The 23747-nt window shown below is 42.4% G+C and overlaps 1 protein-coding gene across 1 annotated transcript in view; it reads right to left on the reverse strand.

Moving 5' to 3' along the window:
* MYH15 (myosin heavy chain 15) overlaps window positions 1-23747 on the reverse strand; it is a 135827-nt gene that overhangs the window by 109427 nt on the left and 2653 nt on the right. Inside the window, exons 2-9 of the mRNA XM_037148869.2 lie at window positions 22242-22348; window positions 19483-19626; window positions 17947-18103; window positions 17278-17305; window positions 15892-15985; window positions 13768-13860; window positions 9736-9799; window positions 9554-9649 (exon numbers count right to left, since the gene is read on the reverse strand). Of these exons, the coding sequence (XP_037004764.2) occupies window positions 9554-9649; window positions 9736-9799; window positions 13768-13860; window positions 15892-15985; window positions 17278-17305; window positions 17947-18103; window positions 19483-19626; window positions 22242-22348 (783 nt within the window). The remainder of the gene's footprint in view (window positions 1-9553; window positions 9650-9735; window positions 9800-13767; window positions 13861-15891; window positions 15986-17277; window positions 17306-17946; window positions 18104-19482; window positions 19627-22241; window positions 22349-23747) is intronic.

Consider the following 23747-nt stretch of genomic DNA (forward strand, 5'->3'; position numbering starts at 1 on the left):
TCAGTCTAGATGATCTATCACCACAAGACAGATCTAAGCACCAAGCCCCAGGACACTCATGGGAAAGATGAAAGAGAGGAAGCCACCCACAAAGAAATACCCAAAATTTAGAAAGGAAACAAATGAGGGAGGCATCCTGGAATCCAAGGAGAGAGATTTGCAAGGTGGAGAGACTAACCAGCTGTGTCAAATACTGTCACACTCTAAAAGTCAAGAATATTCCTATATACTCTATTGCAAGGTTCATTCATGGCTTTCCTAATGACTCTCAAATCCGTACGTATTTTCTGAGTGCCAGACCTAGATCTCCAACTTCTCATAAGACATTTCAATGCCAGGAGCCTGAAATAGCTCAAGTGGCTCCCTATGACAGTGAGTGTCAAACCCTATCCAGGCCAGACACCCGGGCATCATGACAACCTGCCCCTTCACCTCCTTCACAGCTCAAATGCAGACACCGTTTCCATGTCTTTCAAATCACAGCATTTACTTAATGTTGTTCCTCTGTCATGGCAGAGAGAAATGCTACGGAAGGAGGTAAAGATACAAAAATAAAATAGTCCTGCTCCTGCAGAATGCTGAGGACCACACAACTGAACAGTGCGGGAATGCTGCTTTGTTGTTAGGGTCGAAGGCATCTTTCAGTTGGCTGAGTCATTTTTTAAAAAAATCTATTTTTCCAAGATTATTTTGTCAAGAATTACCTTATAGATCATTCTAAATTGCGACCTTTATATACTTTTCATTTTAGTCTCATATTTACGTCATTTTTGATAATTTTCATCCCAGTCATAAAGATCAAAGGTGCTGTGTTTGGCATTGTTTTTTCTATGTTAAATATAGGAAAATAGTCTAGAAAGGCTTACATACTTGCTCATAATCAGTTAATGATAAATTGGATTTAGAACATAGTCTCTAATATTTCTGTTAGACTATGTCACTTACCTACTCAAACCTATGTGTAAAACTATTATGGGATTCCATTTCCTCCTTTGTCATAGACAGAAGGAGGGTCTTGTTCTGTCCAAGCAGCTCATTTGGATAAGCACTAAGTAAAAGAGACAGCAGGGAGGATGAGGGCGGGGTACCATGTGGGTGAGAAATACAGGGCCAGGGGGAGGAAGGAGTTACAATTCAGGGGAGGGCTGGTAGTGTTACTGAGCAAGGGTTTGCAGCCCCAACGCACATAGAAGCCAAGATTATAGCACTGGTTTTAGAGCAAAGAAAGGAGCATTGGGGGGAGGGAGAGGGGAGTGAGTGGAGGTAGAAGAGGGTATAAAGGTGATAAGTGGTAATGGGAAAAAAGTACAATAAAAAACTATTAAAAAGTCACATAATATAAAAGACTAGGAAAAAGTGGTACTAAGGATTCCAAAATTTCCACCAAAATGACAATTAAAAAAATCAAGTTAAACCAAAAAAGAAGCACTATTTGCAAGTCGACTGGCAAGAACACAGGAGGCAAAGTTCAAATCTGTTTTACTGATCTGGGTTTTGGGGTGGGCTTTTAAGGGTAGTAGCAACTTAAAAGTTCACAAGTGTTACTTGTGAGTGGTGAAAACTTTTGTTCCAGGTCTTGTTAAACAGAACAGGACCAGTCTGAGCTGTCTATGATTACCCATCCCCCATTTTTGTTGTTTATTCCTCAATCTTGGGGAATGGGGGATAACCACTCTAGTTACTGCCTACTGATAAGGGGGCATAGTAAGTCAGGAAAAATGCAAGACAACATAAGGAAGTGGAATAGTAGAACTATGCAAGCAAATATCACAACCCAAACAATAGCAACTCATAAGAATTTAGGTTTACACAGCCCTGGTCTGGACTCTTGAGCGGAAGCAGTCTGCTTTCAAGATAACCTTCTGTTCCTTGCCAGGTGACATCTCAGCTGCCCTGCTTCCTCTGAAAAGTAATTTAAGAGTAATCAAGGATTCAGGAGTGTAATTAGGGGCTGACAGTCAATAGGCCTTGGGTTTCCAGGCCTATTTGGCGTTGGGATGCTTGGGTTCTCCTCCTTCCTGCCTACTTGGGAATTGTAAAGAGGATGAGGGGGTTTGGGTTAGAGATGAGTAACAGGATTTCATAGGGTCCATTTAATTTAGCTGGCCAAGTCTTGAGAAGGAATAAATCTCCTGGGCTTACAAAAGGGGAACATCTGTAGGAAACATTAATAGGCATATTCATGTATGCAGATAAAGTAGTGCCTGGAGACTGAATACATTTTATGGTATCTAATTCTTCTGCAATATGATCATTTGCAAGATTGCAGTAATAGTCTTAAGAAAGAGTCTCCCATATAACATTTCAGAGAGGCTCAATTGGAGCTTGTTTCTAAGGGGCTACTCTTACCCTAAGTCAGGCAACTGAGAAGAGCATGTACAATGTAGACAGCCGTAGTTTGCTTCTTTTATACCACAAGTTCCACACCTTGGCAAGGCCAGTTTGTGCCTGGAGCCCACTGGGGAACTATCTGAGGTTCTTTCATCTTCAAATCACCCTTCATTTCTGTCCTCGGGAAACACTTTTCTTCTTTTACACACTTCATTATTTCCTCCTCTTTTCCATTCTGACCAACAGACACCTCTTCCTGTTTTATCACCACCTTATTTTTCTTCTCTTGCTTTACTTTCACTTTCTCTTCCTCCACCTCTGATTCATCCACCTTCTCTTCTTTTGTCACCATACTACCATTCATTTCCTGCTTCACCTCCAACATGTCTGCTTTCTCCTCCTTCACCTCAGGCCCATCCTCCACCTCCTGCTGCTGCCCACTGACCATCCAGCATACCTTCTTCCACTTCTCACCAGTCCAAAACTTCTTGCTTCACAGCATGAGATCCACTCACATTTCCTCTGCCCTTTGTCCACCTCCTTTTTCTCTATTCCTTATCTTCTCCATTCCTGTCAGTCCATTCCTGGCCTCTCCACTCTGAGCCTCCTCCCCACTGCTATGCCCCTGACTCCCTCCCTACCTGGCCAGAGACTTAGCCACGCCCCCTCAGCTCCACTCTGGAGACTGCCTCCAAGTGTCCCTTCATTTTCAGCAGCAAAAGCCATCAGCTTACAACCCTTGGCCACTGATTTGTGGAAAGTTCCTTCCCCCATCTTTGGAGGGCATCTGGACATGCTCCCCTCTAACGCCCCTCCTGTTTCCAATGTGCACATTGGGAAGGGTCTTGCCCATGTTGGCTGTTTCCTTCCAGTAAGTGCCCTACTGGGTCTTTATTCATCGTGGTTAAGTGCTGGGGAAGGTGTAGCTTGTTTTCTCATGGTAGGCTGTAAGCCTCAAACACGCTCTTGAGGAAGGTGGATCAGTTCTTCTTGGACCCTTGTTTGGAACCCTTTTATGAAATCATGTTATCTGGTGCAAACCACGTGCTTCTGCTGGGAGTGGGCTGGGGGGCGGCCAGGCAGATCCCAATTGCTGTTGCAGGCTGCCATCTGGAGCTGGGACATCGCTGTAGCCTGGGCTCAGCCCCAGGCTGGCCTTGGAGACACTAAGCTGTGCAGAAGCCTAGGACAGGGTCTAAGGTGGGGGATCCCAGTCGTGGTGCTGTCCCAGCCGGCCACTGCTTGCTGTGTCTCTACCTCATGGGCTTTTCTCAGCCTCTTCCTCCAGTCCTGGCTTCAGTATTCGTAGCAGCTGTGAAATAAACTGTTGCATCTGGAATAAAGCTGTACCATGAGGTTCTCTGTTCCTTCACTACTACCCAGCTCCTCCTCATGGTTGCTTCCCAAATGCACAAATGAAGAGATTCATCTTTTCAGGATCATCGCAGTAGGATGGAGTATACACGTACGAATCCCCTACGTTCACCTTGGTCATCCAGACTGCAGGAACTCATCTCAAAGAATATTGCCCTGCCAAAGGCAATGGATCCCCTGGGCCAAATTGAATACCCTGGGGAGACCAGACTCTTGCTTTCTGACTAACAGGCAAGGAAGGGTACAAGGCTGGTCTGATGGTCCTTGGACTTTTGGTGGAAGCCTCAGCATTACTCACAAGAAGTCACCCTTCATACTGATGAATGAAGGGAGGAATCTTGGGAGGAGCCAGATGTAGAAAATCTAGATCATCGTTTGGCTCTAACTCAGGTAAGACAGGTTTTTTAGTTGTCCCCTCTGCCTCAGGGTATTTCTTCTAAACCTCAAAAATGGTGTCAGACCCATTTTTGAGCCATTTCTCACCTGACTCTGATAATGGGACCACGCAGTATTATAATACCAAAAATACCCCATTTTTCTAAATATTGAACAATTTTGATGAATACATCCCAAAGGACTACAGCCAGTTGTAAGATTCCCCACAATTTTAGTTTTAAATCTGATTTTAATTAATTGACAAAGAAATTTGGTTTTTTTCTGTAACATATACAATGACAATATTTACCATTTTAAGATAACAACTAGAATTATTTCTATATTTGACAAAACTTCCCATCTAATTTTAATATCCCAATTAGTTTAAAATTTCTCTTTTCTAAGGAGAAAATAAATTTCAGGTATTCCAAGGGCTCACTGGAATAACCCAATGCCATTTCCAAACTAAGGAAAAATCACCTTTTAAAATTTGAACCCTGAGAAGTTTATCAAACATACTTGACCAAAAAGACATACCACTATGATTCATTTACCCAAAGTGACAATAAAAGATAGGTGGCCCCTAGCAAAACTTTAGTTCTTAGGTTAAGGCAGCCAGGTCAATGACTTTCCACCTTGAAGGCAGTGAGTGTGGGGCTCCAGCACCTTTAGTCTATAACAAAGACACACAAAACAAGGCTGACATGCACACAACACAGTAGATGAAATACTCTTCCAAAGAAATTCAAGACCCTGGGACTTGAACCTGACCTTTGAGGACCTCAGCAGTTGTCACCTCTCTTCCAATTGTCTCCCCAGGGTGGAACTGGAACCCACAATCCAAGAGACTTTCAGGTAATTTAGGCACAAGTGCATTTTAATGAGGCCACTCACCTGAAAGTAATCTTATCCAGGAGCTGTTTCTTTTCTCAGAAATAGCAGGAAGGAGCCTGGAGCACTTTGCAGAATTGGGGGTAGGGGCAAAGTAGGATAGTGGGGAGGCATTGGTGGTATGGTGCAGAAACCCAGAGGTAAAACCCTTCTACACAAGCTAGTTTAGATGGCCAGAGTCGTACAAGGGCCCACACCCCATGGCAGAGTGGAGGTGGGGAGCTGGGAGGCTGGGGGGCTTCAGTGTCTCCAGCAGGCAGTCACAAGGACCAATTCCATGGTGGTTACTAAAATCGTTACCAAGCATGGGCTTGATGCCTCACCTACCTAGAAGCCAAAAATATGGCACCAGCTTTCGAGAAATGAAAGGAGCTCTATTTGCAAGTTGACTAGTAAGGAAACAGGAGGGAAGGTTCGAGTCTTGATATCCAGGGTCCGGGGCTGGATTTTAAGGGGTGGCAGTTTAAGGGTTCACATGTGTTACTCATGAGTGGCGTAAAGTTTGGTTCTGGGTCTTGTTAAACAGGAGAGGACCAGTTTGAGCTGGTCTACAGTTACAGTAGCAAGGTAGAATGGCGGGCCCAAGTGCAATATGCATACCTCTCCCTCGGCACCTCCCTGCCTCCAGATGCGTTCTTTCTAGAAGGCATTAAGCATATTTAATGAAGTTTTCTTTTCTCTCCTTTCAACCAGAAGTATGGCTTCTGTCACTGGCCTAACCACTTGCTGGGGCAGATGCTCTCAGTGTGAAGTGGAGGCTCCAAAGGATATGCAGACTAAACACATGAGTGTTTCAGAAACTCTGAAAAACCTTTAGCTTAAAGCACTGTCTTCACTGGGCCTTATGCAATTTTATTTTCAAGGGCAATGAATTTTAATTGGCCTGAGGATTAAGGTTATCTCAAACGAATGTCATGTAAACAGAGATCTTCTATTTAATTAATTTAATTTCTACCAAGAGAAATGGCCCTGGGAGAACAAAAAAACAAAAAAGAAAATGTCAATGCATTTTTGTGAGACGCTGTTAGGACTGGAGAGACTCTCCAGCCAATTAGGACCCATGCAGAAGAGCGCTGACTAGACTATGAGCGCATGGAGGAGGGGGAGCCTGTCAGGAGTGGTGGGAAGTGAGTATTTTATCATCCGAGGCTTTGTTTTACATGTCACCCTGACATTGAATTTTACTTTCTGCATGGCCGAATGTTCCCCAGGATTCACCTGTGTTCGCTATGAAAAGGAGCAAAGCTGACATTGGGCTAAAAGAAGTTTAGATCGCAAATAAAGTTTTATAGCTATCGCTCTCTGCCATGGCACCCATCATTACCCATTTCTCAGATGTGCACGAACAGCTGAAGAGACTATGCATGGCCCAGCTCCAGAGAGAGTCATTCACACAGTCTACAGCTGGAGTTGTGCAGCGCGCACAAGCAACACATCTAGTGCCCCACGAACGACAGTACAGAGAAAGTAGGTAAGGATAGACTAGTTCAAGAGAGGCCTCATGGATAAAGGGGTGCAACTGAACACGCTCCAGAATAGGAGGTCCAGATGCTGACAATTTCACTCCCCAGAGGCATTCGGGCTGCCAGTAGACAGGATCAGGCATACCTCCTGACAGGTTGCCAACAATGCAGAACACTAGGCAACGTGTCCAAGATTCCAAGAAACAAGGACATGCTTCCTGAGCTCTCCTCCTATAAAGTTCGCACACCAGTGGAATAGTAGAAATGGCTATTATAGATATATAGAAAATGAAGTCAAAGAAAACAAGAGAAAAAGGAACATACATGCAGGACCAATCTATACAGACGGCATTAAGAAATAAAAGATTTCAAGGAGCCATATCCAAGGCAACTAAGGAAGTGGATTTAGCCATGCCCGGACCAGAGGCCAGCCTTAGCTGAATGGAGGAAAGGAGGGAAGGGATGTCCCAAGCCACGTGGAGACTGGAGGGGGCTGGCTCTCATGGACCTCATGACCCCATTTCCTTGGCTTCTTCAGTGGGTGGCCAGCCTCTCTGCTGTGAATTTTCCGTACTTGATTCTTTTGTACTATACAAATGCTCCTATTTTTGGGAACTTTGGATTTGATCTTCACATCACTAAGATGTGCCCTCTTGTATCAATCCTCAGAACACTCTGAAGCTTTTCTTTGGCAAACATAAATAGAAAGAATTCCCAATTTTTTAATGTCCCCAAGGACAATTCATGTTGCAAACAGGTGAACTGACAATCCTTAACTTGAACCAGCAGATGTCAGGCTTCATGCAGCAATCATTTCAGCAGCCCCCAAGGACTCAAAATAAATGAGTTCAGGGCAATTATAACCACCACATACCTGGCCCCACCCACTCACCCATTTCTCTGTGTGTTTTTTGTAGCTGGGCCTGCCCCCGGGGCCACAAAACCCTGAGCCTGGCTAACCTGAAGCCATTCCTGTTAATTCCTTGAGTGTCAAGATAATGCACTTCAAAAAAATAACCAGTTTTCCACAGCAGTCTAGTCGTCAGACTATTTTGTTAGTAAACAGAGATACTCCAAAAAAAAAAAAAAAGAAAAGAGAAAAATCTTGCAGTCACTCCTGGTACCCACGTCGGACACTATGTGTGAAATGCCATGCGCTGCATAGAAATTTATGTCAGGATGATTAGATTTGCAACTGCTGATCAAAGGAACATCTGTTCCAGGTTTGGGAGGTAGGAAGGTGGGGAGAAGAATAGCTGCTACTTTCGTATCACTAATCACATCCATAGCAAAAATGGCTGCCCTGTTTGCTGAGCTTTCCACACCTGGCGGGGGCACTTTGAAGTCCACCAAGTCAAATCACTGCCACAGGAATGCCATACGTCATCAAAGCGTGACGGGCTGGGGCATTGTTCCCCCTCAATTTGCTCGCTGGGACCTTCCATCTCATCCCACATCCACTCCCGTGGGACCACTGTTGTCCTCAGTAGCTCACATCATATGCGATACATTTGAAGTCCACTCAGCCTGTCATTCTCCTCTTCCAATGACTCCCCATCGCCCTTAAAATAAAATGTAAACTCTCTGCCCTAGCCTGCAAGGTATTGCGTGGTCTGGTCCCCGCCTACCTCACACTGCACTACCCTCTCCTCTCCCCAACCCACAATGATCAATTTCCTGTTCTAAGAATAAACCAAATGCATTCTGCCTCGGGGCCTTTGGACTCATTGTTCCCTCACCCTGGAACTTTATTACTGAAAATCTTTGTCTACTTGCTCCCTCCCTTATTCAAGTGCCTGGAAAAATATTGCCTTCTCAGAAAGATTGTGCCCGACCAGCCTATCTAAAATACAACCACCCACTATCCTACCGAATCCCAGTTTACTCTACCCTCTCACCCTCCTTTATTTTTCTTTGTAGACCTTCCATTCTCTGAAATTACACATTTAATTATTTGTTTCTTTGTTTGTTACCTGTCTTCCATACTAGAATATAAGCTCACAAGGGCAGGAACCTGTCTTTCTCACTTACTTCTCTGTCTTCCATGCTTTAAAGGTAGTGCCTGATGCACCTACATTAGTCTTGCAACCAGTATATGTTGAAGGAATACATAAAATTCATTCCTTTACCCCACAAGTTGCTTTTCTCCTTCTGTTCATGGCACTACTTTTAACCTAGTCACATTGAAAAACTTGGGAATATTTCTGACTCACCACTATCTCTCATTCTTACATGAGAGACCAGTCATTGCCAAGACCTTTCTGGTCTTTCATGAATCCATCTCTTTCCCCACCCCTCCCATTCCCACAGGTACAGCTTTAGACAACGGTCTTGTCCTCTCATACTGAGACCGTTACAATTACTCTCTCCTAGTATTTCTACCTCCAGTCCATCCTGCCCATCACACCAGCTTAATTATCATTGCCTTCAACAAATGATGACCCCTTATCACCCCATTCCACCTCAACAACACACACACACACACACATACACACACACTCTCCTACACCCTCCCAACAACCTGAGTTCAGAAACCATCAGAATAAAATCCCTACGATTCTTCCAAGCAAATTCTTTCTGTAGTTAATCCTGTCTCTCTGTTCCCTGATTTTGCCTCACCTTATCCCTGACATTGTGTACACTGTTGCTCCAGAAATACATCTCTCTCATCACTCCAATTAAATCTCCTTCCTATTCTTCATATCCCAACCCTAATCTTTTCTTTATAAAACTCCCATTGTCCACTACACACCATGGTGATGTCTCCTACCCCTTGTCTTTTGTCTATAAATCCCATGTGGTTCTAGTTATTTTAAGGCCTTAAATTATCTAATGCTTTTTTTGTAGGCAAACACACACATTTATTTAACTTTGCTGGGCATCCTACCCACCTCCAAACATCACAAAATTGAAAGAAAGTTACCATTTACTCTCTACTCATATAAAGTTATAAAACATAGGTTCTATAATTAGTTCAATTCCCTAAGTTTCTGGATGAACAAACCAAGTTGCAAAGAGGCGAAGAGACTTATCAAGCAGCACTTTGCTGGTTCTGATAATCTGACTTCTGTCTCTGGTTTTAGAATGACCCTCACTCAACTCCAGAGTAATGTATTTACCATGAAGTTCTTTCTTTCCAGACAGAATCTGATAGAATATGTGGTAGTTCCTCTCTCCAGGCTGCTGAAAAATCACCCGGGACTTTTCAAGCAAATCTGCACGATGAGAAATGGAAAAAGACACATATTTAGGTGTTCTTGCAACACTTGGAAGAAAAGTGATCAGTGTGATGGTCACTTACAGACGTCGATGTCAGCAGATGACAGCTTGGCCCTGGCACAGAAGTGCATCCTGATGAACTTGCCCTAGGTGGACGCAGAACACAGTGTCCTATTGAAACAAACCTGATGGTTGCATTGGCTTCATTATACACATTACTCACAAAGTGACTAGTCCCATGAAAGTTTTTTTTTTAAAGTAACATGGTTCTGAGCTAACGTGTGTCAGTGTTGGGAGGCAGCCAGGACAAATGTCCAGACGAGTAGTGGTCCTAGACCCTAGTCTCCGATCTGCTGGGTGTGCTTATGTGCACTACTGAATTTCTTCAGGCCCCAGTGTTCTCATCTAAAAAATGAGGAAAATTATATCTGCTTAGCATATTCTTTCATTTATTCAGCAAACATCCATTGAGCATCAATGTGACCCAGGAAACCTGCTAGGCACTGGCAATAGCATATCAGACAAATAGATATGGTCCCTGTACTTCTAGATACTAGGTATAAGCAGCAAATGCCAGGACTCTAATGTAGAAATATTTGGTGTGTTTTGAAATCCAAAGAAAAGCCAGTTGTCCTGAAGTTTATTAAGAAAGAGAAAAGGAGGGAGGCAATAAAATAGAGTCTGAGAGGTGGACAGGCACTGGGCACCCTATCATGGGAACCCTGTGGGCTCAGGAAGAAGTAGTGTTCTAGTATACATGTGCTTGGGGGACATGGGGGGTTTTAAGCAGAGAAGTGTTGTGATCCATGCTTCAAAACACCCCTTGGGGGAGGGGACTTCCTCGAAGATGGAGGCTTAGGTGGAAGCACTGCGCCTTCTCACACAACCAAGTTTAAAAACAACAAAATTTTAGCAACAAAAACGCAGCCAAACCACAGAAAATTGAACTACACGGAAGTCTGACACCAACAAACCCTTCAGCCAAACTGGTAAGAGGGGCAGAGCCAGCAGCAGAGCGGGGTCTGGCAGGAAAGATCCCCTGGACCTACCCAGGCGCCTTGACCCAGGTGCGCCAGCAGCCGAGGGCGGATCCCAGGTGTGGAGAAGCAAGCAGACCCACTGAAGGCGCAAGGCGGTGGACCCCCTGAGGGCTGATCACAGTCACACATTCGAGCGCAGATAAACCGGTGAAGGAGCTAGCGGTGAGACAGACCACGCAGGCCTCAGTGGTGGAAAGTGGCAGAGGGAACCGCCATTGTCTCTCTCTGACCCCGCCCTCACATACGGCATCACAAACCAGCGACCTGGGTGGCCCTGCCCTGGTGAACACTTAAGGCTGCGCCCCTCGTGCCCCTCGTACGTAACAGGCATGAACAGATCAAAACAGGGCTCAAGAACGACTCAGAGCCCCAGAGCCGATAAATCTAAGCGAGGAAGAAATAGCCAAACTTTCAGATGCACAGTTCAAAACACTGGTGATCAGGATGCTCACAGAACTGGTTGATTTTAGTCACAAATTAGAGGAACATATGGAAGCTAAACTAATTGAAATGAAGGGAAATACACAGGAAACCAATAGTAATGGAAAGGAAACTGGGACTCAAATCAAAGGAGTGGACCAGAAGGAGGAAAAAAAATGACCAAACAGAAAAGGATGAAGAAACAAGAATTCAAAAAAATGAGGAGAGGCTTAGGAACCTTCAGGGCATCTTTAAACATTCCAACATCCGAATTATAGGAGTACCAGAAGGGGAGGAGGAACAGCCACAAGTGGAAAACTTATTTGAACAAATAATGAAGGAGAATGTCCCCAATCTGGCAAAGGAAATAGACTTCCAGGAAATCCAGGAAGCTCAGAGAGTCCCAAAGAAGTTGGACCCAAGAAGGAACACACCAAGGCACATCATCATTACATTAGCCAAGATGAAAATGAAGGAGAGAATCCTAGAAGCAGCAAGAGATAAGGGGGCAGTCACCTACAAAGGAGTCCCCATCAGACTGTCAGCTGATTTCTCAAAAGACACCTTACAGACAAGAAGGGGCTGAAAAGAAGTATTCCAAGTCATGAAAATATAAGACCTCCATCCAAGATTGATCTATCCAGCAAAGCTTTCATTTAGAATAGAAGGACAGATAAAGTGCTTCTCAGATAAGATCAAATTCAAGGAGTTCATCATCACCAAGCCCTTATTATATGAAATGTTAAAGGGACTTACCTAAGAAAAAGAAGATAAAAAAGATGAACGGTGAAAGGACAGCAAACTCACAGTTATTAAGAACCACACCTAAAACAAAAGCAAACTAAGAGGACAGCTAGATCAGGAGCGGAACCATAGAAATGAAGATCACATGGAGGGTTAGCAACAGGGGAGTGGGAGAAGGAGAAGGGGGGAGAAGGTACAGAAAATAAGTAGCATAGATGGTAGGTAGAAAATAGATAGGGGGAGGGCAAGAATAGTAGGGGAAATATAGAATCTAAAGAACTTGAGACTCGTGGTCATAAACTAAAGGGGGGAATAATGGGGAAAAGGGTATGCAGGGTGGAGAGGAATGAAGGGGGGAATAGAACAACTGTAATGGCATAATTAATAAAGTATATTTTAAAAATGCAAAGAAACACCCCTTGGGGAAAAATAATAGATGGGGTTCACTTGTTTCTAGTGAAAAGCTTCAACGGGATGTAGTGGGTCAGAGAGGCTGCCCGGTGGTGACAGAGCCTGTATTCAGATGCCAGATGCAGCCAAGGAGGCAGGCCAGTGGCAGCCAGGGCCTGTGGGGTGGGATGCTGGTGCTTGGCAGAGGCAGGAGGTCTGCCGGTGCAAGGAAGGAGTCAGGGCAAGGCTGTGCCTGGGAAGGGAAGGAGAGCGGCTGCACAGAGGGGGATTGAGCCAAAAAGTTAACAAATGTAGGATAATGGGAGCTGAACATATGTATATAATGCACATATATGTATATGGAAATTTATATGCATGTATGCACATGCATATATAATATTAATTGAAAATATTTGTCCTGAATTTTTAAATTGTTAAGCTTCTTTTTCTCTCTTCCCTTCTTCTTTTTTCTTCTGCCTTGCATTAATCTATTTTTATTTTTCTTCTTCTTTCTAGCCTTCTAAATTTTTTTTGTTCTTTTTCATTGCTTTTTTCCCTCTTATTTCTTTTTATTTACTCTTGATAGTCTTTTTCTTTTTTCACTGTCTTTTCTCTTACTCATTCTTTTTTGCCTCTCATTTTTCCCCTCCCTCTCTTCCCTTTCCCTCTTGGGTTTTTCCCCCCTCCCAGCTTTTTTCCTTTCAGATTTCAGCAAAAAGATCCCTCACATTCTAACTAATTCCAAATCTAGCAATTGTTTTATGGACCAGTACTAGCACCTGCTATGCAGCCAGACATTGCAAGTAAATCTAAGGCCTTGGGTGGAAACTAGCTAAGTTAGCAGGAGGCTGTCAGGTAATTATGCCCAGAGACTCAAACAGGAAGCCTTCTGCAAATTTCCTTATAAATTACATAGTTGCTCCCTGCATTCTTGGCATAAAATAAATTTGTGTACTGTTGGAAATCCAAATCCTTCCTCTTTTATGAGACTGCTATAGTTATAAAAAGCTAATGAAAAATATTTTCCATCAATAAACAAAAATCCCCAATGAAAAATATATGGGGTCAAGGTGACCATAGTCAGGAATAAAAATAGTAATTGTAGTAAGCGAATTAGAAAATGCTTATTAAATTCATTTGTTATAATAAAAAGTATAGGAAACTATGAAGAAGAAAGTACTTTCAAAGTTTTAAAATATGATAAAATATAAAACATGATAGAATTTGCTAGGTAAGCTTCCCTACTACTGGTAATGAAAAGAAATTTGAAACTATTAAAATAAATATTTTCTTCCTGAAATTGACAAAATAGTAGAAGCTTCTCAGGTACATACTTTTATGTAGTCTTAATTGTTTTCATGATACTACTGGTTAAATTTCTTGACGAATCTAATATTATAAACTTCAATAAAAAATCTTTGATGCGCTAGAAATTTTCTCCATACCTATGTGCTCAGACATGAATCTTACCATTTACTTAAAAATTACAGACTCATATGCTGCTCAGTTGTGTTACTTACGAAACGAGAGGAGTTGTCGTTTCTCAGGGTTTTGGCACTTCCAAATGCTTCTAAGATAGGATTCACTTGTTTGACTTGATCTTCTAAAGTCCCCTGGGGTGCAGGGGAGAGAAGTAAGACTGATGAAGCTTTTAGCAGAACTCTGTACTGTGGCACACCCTCCATTCCCAGGTCAAACCCCATTCTTGCTCTGATAACCAGTAGTCAAAGCTGCTTCCAGACCTGACCAGTGTGCTTGGTTGGTTGAGCCTTGTCCCTCGAACCAAAGGGTCACAAATTTGATTCCCAGTCAGTGCACATGCCTGGGTCACAGGGTCAGTCCCCAGTTGGGGTGCAAATGAAAGGCAACCAATGGGAGTTTCTCTCTCACATCGATGTTTCTCTTCCTCTCTTTCTCCCTCCCTTCTTCTCTCTTTAAAATCAGTGAGCCAGCAACATGGGTGAGGATTAAAAAATAAATAAACTGATGCCAAATTTGGTGATGAAATGTTGTTTTGGTAAGGGAACTCATAAAAATAAATGAGTGAGACACTGACAATATAAAATGCCCCTACGAATATATGTGGGAGCTCATTTATTTGAAATACTTCTCTTTTAGTTGGCATTGGCTTGAGTAGGAAAAGAAAATGGATATTTTACAGAATAAACAACAAATACCATAGCCTACTTTTAAATTTCATTCCATATATTTCCCCCCATTGTTAATCTCACTCTCTTCCCATCTATCCACACATCTGAAATTTTATCCTAAGGTAATACAGCACACTCTTGGCATTATTAAATTACGTTTTTCTTTCCTAACTTTCCTAAGTGATCTAGAAATCCATGTCAAGCAAAGACTTGTGATGGTGTTGATCTTGAACTTGAACGATGTGTGCTTAGGCTGATGGACCAAAGCTGGTCATCTACACACGGCAAGTCTGAATGACCATTCGGTACCCAAACTGCAATGGCTTTCGTTTTTCAGTTTCAAAGGTCTATTTTATGGGGTGAATTACATAGTATATGTTACTCAGAAGTTTACAGGTTTACAAATACTATGTCTCCTGTAAAGTATCATGGGTATACTTTTATTTAAATAAGTAAAAGAGCTATATGAGCAAATATTTTTATAAAACTGTTATGTGCTATGTGTTTTGTGTTATCATATGGCTCAATGGCTAGACTGAACAAACAAATGCACGCCAAACAACCTAAAATGTGTGCAAAAATGAAGTCTTAGCTAATAGGGTTCAATGATATTTAAGGAAGTCAATCAAATTCAGGGATTTGGTGACTGGAAAAGAAACTTTTCATGGTTTGAAAACTGGACTAAATTGCTATTTTGATATACTTCTTACTTTGCAAAAACAGCAGAAAACAACCAGGATTGAACTTTAAAAGTGAACTAACAATGTCAGATGCAGAAAGTTGTGAAGCTCTAACAGCTCAGTAAGTCATTTGTTTTGAGTTCCACTCAGCATTATCTAATTTTGTTTGGCATACCATCTTCCATGGTGTAGTTATCTTCAAATTATTATGAAGTCCATCAACCTGTTAATGAAGCTGAACGAAGTAAGCAAACTTAAAAAATCATCAAGGATACAGATAATTGACTAGAGAGAGATGGTTAAGTTTTCAGTACATGGGAAGTGATTAGGTTGAGGCTATACCCATCAGGTGTTTGAGATTTGATCCAGATGTTAGTGGTAAAGGAAGCAGACTTCTATTTGGCACACACAACCAGCTCACCCTAGCTAAAGGAATTTGGAAATATCAAAAGTGGCTCTTCAAGGCACTGATGACCCTAGCCTTTAAGAAAGGTGGTTTGAATCTTAAGTGCCCAATTTTCAGATGGTCCAATTGACAAATAGTTGACCAGTAAATACCCCTGGAAGCAGATCTGAAACAACTTATATAATTTCATGTTTGAGGGATAACCCAATAATGGTACATGGAGCCATTGATGACTCTCTCAAGAGGTGAAGAAAAAAATGGGCAAAAAAAAAGAGACTTTTCTATAGTTTTCTAACTGTTCTGTGGTTCTTGTCCCCTCGTTTTTCCCTGTCAGAGGTCAGGGCACAGCCTCTGTGATCAGTGGGTAGGACCACCTCACCTGTTTTGCCAAGGTGTGTGAACACTTACTGGCTTTTCCCTTGATTGTCCCATGGTCGCAATGGTGGCAAAATATTGGATAAGGTGCTTGGTGTTCACAGTCTTTCCCGCACCAGATTCTCCTCTACAATCAGAAATTCGATGGCACAGTTAACAGGCTCTGATTATAAATGCAATGAAAGTTAAATAATTTCAACCATATAGTCTAACACAAGAAGGGAAAATTTTATGGAAAAGTGGAACTTATGAGGGAATTTGAAGGAGATGCAGACATTTCATTGGTTGGGAGAAGGGGGAGGACAGGTCAGGCCATAAAAACAGCATTAAAAAAAAGTCTGTAAATATCAAAGACATTTATAAAAACAAGAAGCCTATGCCTCATGGTCCTGTTAACAAAAGGCTAAAGAGTACCACTGCTAATTAGAGGTAGGTCTTCTCATTACCAGAAAAAAAATTCATATATTGCGGCTACCTCACGGCCAGGTCTAACCACCTCCCTCAGAAGAGGGCCTACCACTCAGTTCACCAGGCAGCTGGGGTCCAGACTTCCCTTTTACCTTTGGGAACCAGCTAACTTTGTAATGTGGGGAGAACACAATGCTAAACTTACAGGCTCATTGCCCAAAGTGTCAAAGGATCAAGGCCTGCCTTTCTCCATATAGAACTCCAGAAAGTAGCCTATCCTCTCTGCAAAGGGCTGAACTCTAACTGCCCTTTCAGCTCTAAGATTCTGAGATGCTGTTGTTATATTATTATTATTGGCATGGCTGAAGCAAATGGAGAGCTCAGTACACAGGGTGCATCATCATTGCATAGGAAGAGCAGGGACTTCAGCATTTCACAGCCTCTTGAGTCTCAGCCTATCCTCTCAGCCACTACACTAACAGTTCACCTGGCCAGATGAGATGCCCTTTCCAACCAAACTAGCATACATATTGTATCATTGCATGCTTTCCTTCCTTCCTCCTCACCCTTCTTTCTTGCCCATCCAAGCCTCACCATCTTTTAGCTCCTACTACTTCATGTACCTTGGCCTGCGCCAATCTGGCTGCTACAATAACATCATCAGTTTCATGGTCATCCCCACTGGATTTTCAGTCTCTCTGACTAATTAGCCAGTCTAGAGGCCTTTGAAAAGTATCTGGGCAGGGAAGTTTTCTCTATCAAAAAGGTGATTAAAACCAGCTTGTGCACTGTGGTTTCTAAAAGATCTGAAATGATGGAGGCAGCCTGGCTGGTACCATACCTGGAGCAATTTCCTCAGTACCTTATTCCTTCCCAGAACATAGTCTGTATTTAAAGACCAAACAATTCATGGACAGCAAATTTGTGTTTTTGTCCTAGTGAAATGTAGGTGTCTGTTTCCATTGAAACTCTCACTGCTGGTCAAAAAGAAAAAGCAAGGCAAACACTTACGTGAAGACTACAGACTGATTCTCTTGATCTACAAAAGAGAAGAAAATGTCAGAACATCCTTCTGCCAGAGCTGCTATGTATGGGCATAAACTTATTCAAAATTCCCTTGGTTGCAATTTAGAGTCAGGTAATAAGGAAAGGGATTTGCTCTGTATATAGTTGGGGGGGATGTTTAAATTGTACAGAGTAAAATAGATTTTTTTCCTGCCCATGTCTATGCAAGTCATAAGAACATGTGAGTTCTAGGCCTATTTTCTTGCTCCAAATACAAATAGCAACTGACTAAATGGTTGACATTTTTGCCATTTTAAGCCTTTTAAGAAGCATGGTGTAATAATAGCTACAGAAAAACTTCTTTATGCCAGAAACTCTAGCAGGCATTTTGTATAATCAAAGTGGCCACCTACAGGGGGTTTACTCTGGGCCTGCCACTGGGCTGACCATTTCAATGCATTATCTCACTTAATCTGATGTGTGAACTAATCGTCCTCATAACCCTAGGAGGTAGGCCCTATTTTGCCCGAGTTTTATCCAGAAAGAAAAAGAGGCTTCAAGTGATTAAGTAACTGTAAAGGCCATGTTCCACTTACAATGCCTACGTGCCTCTAAGTGACACAGAAAAAGTAGATCAGATATTTTTATCTTTCATTTTGTAGGGCAGTCACTTACTGTGAAGCATATCCTGAAAGGCGTTATTGGCCACACCGAAGATGTGAGGGGGGCCCTCTGATCGCCTCTTCCCTTTGTAGGCGGCTACCACTTCTCGCTGATACACTGGAAGGCCCTTGTAAGGGTTTATGCTCACACACAAGAGGCCCGAATATGTCTGAGGGAGGTTCAGGAAAGATTTCAGAAAACAAGTTAGAAATACTTCCAGGATTATCTGCTCTTTCACTGTCACGTAACATTTGCTCAAATATTGATTTATAAAAGAACTGGAAGGGGAGAGCTTTTGGATTGTTGCAGAGAAGGGAAGTTCTAACAAGGAAGAGACCAAACCAGAGTAGGGTAACCGCAGGATTTGGGATTACCTCTTCCCCTGGGAGAACCTAAGGACTCCCAGGTCTGACATGAACACCTTTCAGATGGAGAAGATACCAACTAATAGCAGGCCTGCAGGAGGGACTCTTCCTCAGCAAGATTAAGAACCTGAAGTTAAGGCTCTGAGGGGGAACAGATCCTGTGAATCATTCAGTCATTGTCGTGGTTGCATCCAGGACACAAAAGATAGGTCGGTGCCCTAATCCCCAGAACCAGTGAATATGATCTCATTTGGAAAAAGGATCTTAGCAGATGTAATTAAGTTAAAGATCTCAAGATAGTATCCGGATGGATCTTAACTCCAGTGGAGACACACAGAAGAGAAGGCGATGTGAAGAGGGAGGCAGACACTGGAGTGACCCAGCCACAAGGAATGCCCATAGCCACCGGAAACTGAAAGAGGTAAGGAATGATTCCCCGCCAGAGGCTCCGCGGGGGTGTAACTCGGCTGATTCAATTTTGGACTCTGGCCCCTAGAACCATGACAAAATAAATTTCTGTTGTGTTAAGCCTCCCGGTGCGTGGTAATTTTGTTACAGCGTCCCAGGGACACATATAGTCACACAGTAAATCAGAGAGCCAAGGAGCAAGCTGGCTGGCTGCATGTCAAGGCTTCCACAGTAATGGGTCCCAAATGCCATCATCTTAGCCTAATCTTCTCAGCGCTGCTTCTGCTGAATAGGTTTTGAGTAAATAAAAATCTCAGCAACCAACCCTCTCCAATTTAATGAGGATGGAAAAAAATTCTGTTTTGAGGGACGGGCACTGCCTACTACAAAGGAGGTAGTAGGCACTGAACTACCGGCTTTACCTATATTCTTTTACTAAATTCTCCAAGCGGAGAGACAAGCATTATCCCACTCTACCGTAAAAGTGACTTCAGGAAGATAGGAAACCTAACACCTACAGGTGTGACTGAGCTGGCATTGGGACCCTGGTCTATCAGGTTCCGAGCCTCACGCCTTTACTTTAGCAGGACAACTCTGTGAAGGGATATTAATGCTGACAAAATATAACTGGGAAATGCTAACATAAGGACCCTTCCTGTGGGCATTCCTCAAAGGTTTTCTCCATGTGACTAGGCTTAAATTCGATGTGTTTCACCCATGAGAGGGCTGAGACATTGCTGAGACCAAGTTTCAGCAGCAAAGCCTATACACGAACATAGATCATCCAACGGTCATAGCGCCTCCTCAGGGTGTGCAGCATGGAGGCTTCATTGAGGTGAGTCAGCGCTGCCACGTCCTCAGTCATTTCAAACCGTGGAGGGTTCATCTGCTGAACTTCCTCCTCCTCGACACACAGACTCTGCAGAGAGAAAAATTTAAGATTTACTTCCCTATTTTATCTGTACTTATTTATTTTGTCGTGTATCACAAAGAATTTTCAGAGTCAAGAAGATGCCTCCTTAGAGGATAGAGCCAGGAGAAGTTACACCAACCTTGATGAAAGAAATGCAAGAGGTTGCTCCTCTTGCCCACGTGTGTTTCTCGCCCAAAGATGAAGTTTAAAAAAGCATTTTTGTTGAATCAAAATTTTCTAAATTGCAGCGCTTTAATCCTATAGTTCCTCACTGGCTTGGACCACCTCTGAGAGTGCCCACAGTAGAGTAAGTATGATTTGACCCCTCAAGATATCTCGATATATCCTGGAAGTTTAGAAGAAGAAACCAAGGAGCAGACATACTTTCAGACTTAGCTCAAGATGTATTCTCGTCCTCAAACCTTCCCCAATTCCCTCAGTTTGTTGTTATAAAGTCTTTTACCAGGTACAGAACCTGTACTATCTTAATATTATAAGCTCATCTACCTATCTATCTATTATCTATCTATCTATCTATCTATCTATCTATCTATCTATCATCTATCTATCTATCATCTATCTTTTGTTAGTATTTATTTTATGCTGGATTTACTCCCCGGCCATAATTTTTGTTTCCTCAGTTTTTTCTGGGATAGCTTTTCCTCCTGTGCAGCCTCCTCTACTGGTTTAGGAACAACCTACTCATTTTCAGCAGGACCATCTCAATGCGGCAGGGAGAGCTCATGTCGGAGTGCATCTGCCCATGAGCTCTGTAGGTTCTATGCCGCATCCTGGGAGCTTTGTTCACCTGGATGTGCTCAGTGATCAGAGAATCTACATCTACACCCTTAAGTTCAGTATTACTCTATTTTTGATTTTGTCCAGCAAAAAATCTGCACTCTTTTGGGGACCACAGACCCTGAGTCCAGCCCCACCATTTGGCCTGGGCACATCTACTAGCTCTACCATTATAATGAGAAAATAGCATACGTGGCTTCGGTGAAGTGATATCCTTCAGGTACTTGGTGACTTTTTGAATATGCATATTCTTGATGGACTGGGCAGTTTCATGAGTGTCCATAAATACAAAGATTTGAACCTCTTGATTTGCATGATTTTGTGGGGTTTTCTGGGTCAAGTGAGTAGTGAATTATTTTCATAGATCACCTCTGGCTGCTTTTAGGAAGAGTTAACTTGTATATATTTTAATAATTGACTATGTTAGAGTATTTCCCAAATAGCTTATAAGCACCTAAAGAAGACATTTTAATGTCTTCTTCTATAGTTGTTAAAGGACATATCACAAGCTAGGGATATGGTAGGTATTAAATAAATATTGATCATTTCATACATATTAATATATTGCCACTATCAAATAATTGCGTAGAGTTGCTCTCAGAAGTTTCCTAACACAATTTCCTATAACCCTTTCCCTTGATTAATAAATGTTAGCATTAGCTGATTTCAAGTTGGTAATAATTTCTTATTCAAAGGTTCTCAGACTCTCTGTATTCTTAATCCAATTTCCACCCACAGTCTTCTTTGACACTGTTCCAACAGTAATCCCCCCCTTTCTTAAGTCTGTTCAGTGTTTGTATTCCCAGGACTTCTTCTCTTTGATGGAACACAACCAATATTCTTGCATAAGTATTACTCTATATCCACTGGCTTTATTGCCTCTGTTACTGTTATAAAGACCAATAGTGATTGGAATTGGAGTCGCTTCTAATAGCAAAAAGAGGAAGCCTGGAGCCAGGGATATGCAGAGTGGGACTTTGGTAATGGGACCTCCATGTTATGGTGGAAAAACAGGACAAAACTAACTATCTTTAGACTCCTCTTTCTATGTCACTAATGTATTGCTTTCATGCTCTTAGTCCTAGGATTTCTTTTGAAAATTATAATGATAAATAAACCATATTTATAAATCACCTTCAATACTGTTGACAAGAAAGTAGTTTCAGAGACTGTGTCCAGAAGAGGCAAGCCTCTCACCTGGGTGCCTAACATAATTGAGTTGAGAGGGGTGGGACTGTTACAGCCTTTTACTACATATTCCTTCTATGACCCCACACAGTCTAGCTTATGCCCCAACACTTGCTCTAACCTTCTCTTTCAAAGGGCAGAAGTGACCTCCTAATTTTGAAATGAAAGGTTTTCTCCAAGCCCCCCTCTCTTTCCCTAGAATTTGACGTTACTGACAATTTCCGCATTTCTAGGCTTCTCTGACACGGCTATTCTTATTCCAAGCATGCCTCTCTTTCTTGATCCTATAAACACAATTTGCTTAATTGTTCCTTAGGTCACTGTTCACTCCAGGGGCACCTTAACAAACAAACAAACAAACTTGAAACATTGATGACAGAAGTGAAAAAAGTTGCGACTTCCAGAGTCAATGATCTTTACCACCAGCAATCAGTTTACTCTGATTTACTACTCAGTGTTAGTCATTAAATCTTTGTAGTAAGAGGAGAATCTCCTGAAAGATGAATGAGGTTTCCCAAGGTTCTTTGTGGCATCTCCTACCACAGGTTCTTAATTAAACTATTAGAGAAAATATTAATTATTCGGTTAAATTGAGAACCTAGTCATTTCCGAGGTTTAGAAAATGATTGCTTTACCTTGCCATCTGTTGTTTCAACAATTATTTTGCCATCATCTCCCCTCCCTTTAACCTCAGCCTCAACATAAGCACTCTTGCTGTCACGAATCCAGCATGTCTTCATTTCTGTAGAGGAAAAAAATATATGGGTTATATACAATATATGTCAGACACTTTCATCCTGATAGGTATGAGCTTGTTTCTTTTAATTCTGCTTGTTGACTTGAAATCACCAATATAGGTAATTGCAAAATTCAGTAAAATCATGAAAGATCATCCCGAGGACACTCACAGAATGACACTGTAGGAATAAGAAACATTTTGGCAAGCAGAGGCTGGGAACATCATACACCATTTTGCTGCTGGAAGGTTGCCTGCGAAATTTCACCCCCTCCTCCCAACCCCAGCACTTACCCCCCACTCACAACCCCAGATCCTGGGTGGTTGTCCTGGTGCTCCGACCCTTCCCAGCTCCCCGCCAAAGAACCTTGCTTAGATCTGGTTACAACTTAGTGAAAATGTAGGTTAGTGGTCATGTCTGTCCTTCAGGATTTCTTTAGACCTTAATTTTAATTTTGCATGAAAGCCTTCCAACAGAAGTACATGGTAAAATTAAAGGGAGAGGAGAGGGTTGAGGAGACGAAATACGGGTTACTTTTGTCATGCGGCGTAGCTGGTTCATGTCACTTTTCCAGATACATTATTTTTCTCTCTTCAGCCTCCTCATGCCCATGACCCACCCCTAAGCAAAGCAGACCTCCACGAAATGATTAACCAGTAAGAGGTTTCTGGTAAAATGTCCCAGAACTCTTATAAATACTGGAACCATCTTCTCAGGTTCTTTCCCACCTTAAGCAGATAGCCAGAGAAGAGAAATAAGAAATAGACTTCTAAAGCCAAGTGAGTTTTAGCAGAAGCTCACAGAAGTCCCTTGCTACAGCTTCTTGAGTAGATAGGGGTAAGGGGAGAGGAGAACTTTTGGCTATAAGAGGGAAAATTTGAACCATGGCACAGGTGAAACCCTGCTGCAGCCAACTTTGTCACCACCACAGCCCCTGACACATGAACAACCAAAGCAAGGGAGGCCTCAGGCTGCAGGACAGGGCTTTCATCAGGGACAAACCCGGGGATGGAATGTATAAGAAACAGGTGAAATTGGGCAGCATCCGCCCCTTCTTCCACCATGCTTGTCTCTGCAAAGTATTTTTTGCTCATTGCTTTCTTGCCGTCACCATCTACAACACTGTGCTCCCTCCCGTTTCCCTGATTGCAACCAATTCACCACTGAAACTGCTGGGCCAGAGGATTTTTATATCGCCATTCGACTGATTTTGTGCTTGCTTCTACTTGTCATTTGCATTGTAAATACTGGGTTGGCATTGTATTTATTCTTTTGGTCTCTTTTTTTTCCCCAAAAATGGATTTTGCTTTATGTTATTTCTGTGAAAGTGATTGTTTATGAAAAGCACCCGTTTTGCATACCTTATGTGTGTTTAAGGTAAATACACTGTATTTTAAACCAAAT

Source organism: Artibeus jamaicensis, unplaced genomic scaffold (assembly GCF_021234435.1).
Source record: "Artibeus jamaicensis isolate MK-2021 breed Jamaican fruit bat unplaced genomic scaffold, CSHL_Jam_final contig_3126, whole genome shotgun sequence".
Classification (NCBI taxonomy): domain Eukaryota; kingdom Metazoa; phylum Chordata; class Mammalia; order Chiroptera; family Phyllostomidae; genus Artibeus; species Artibeus jamaicensis.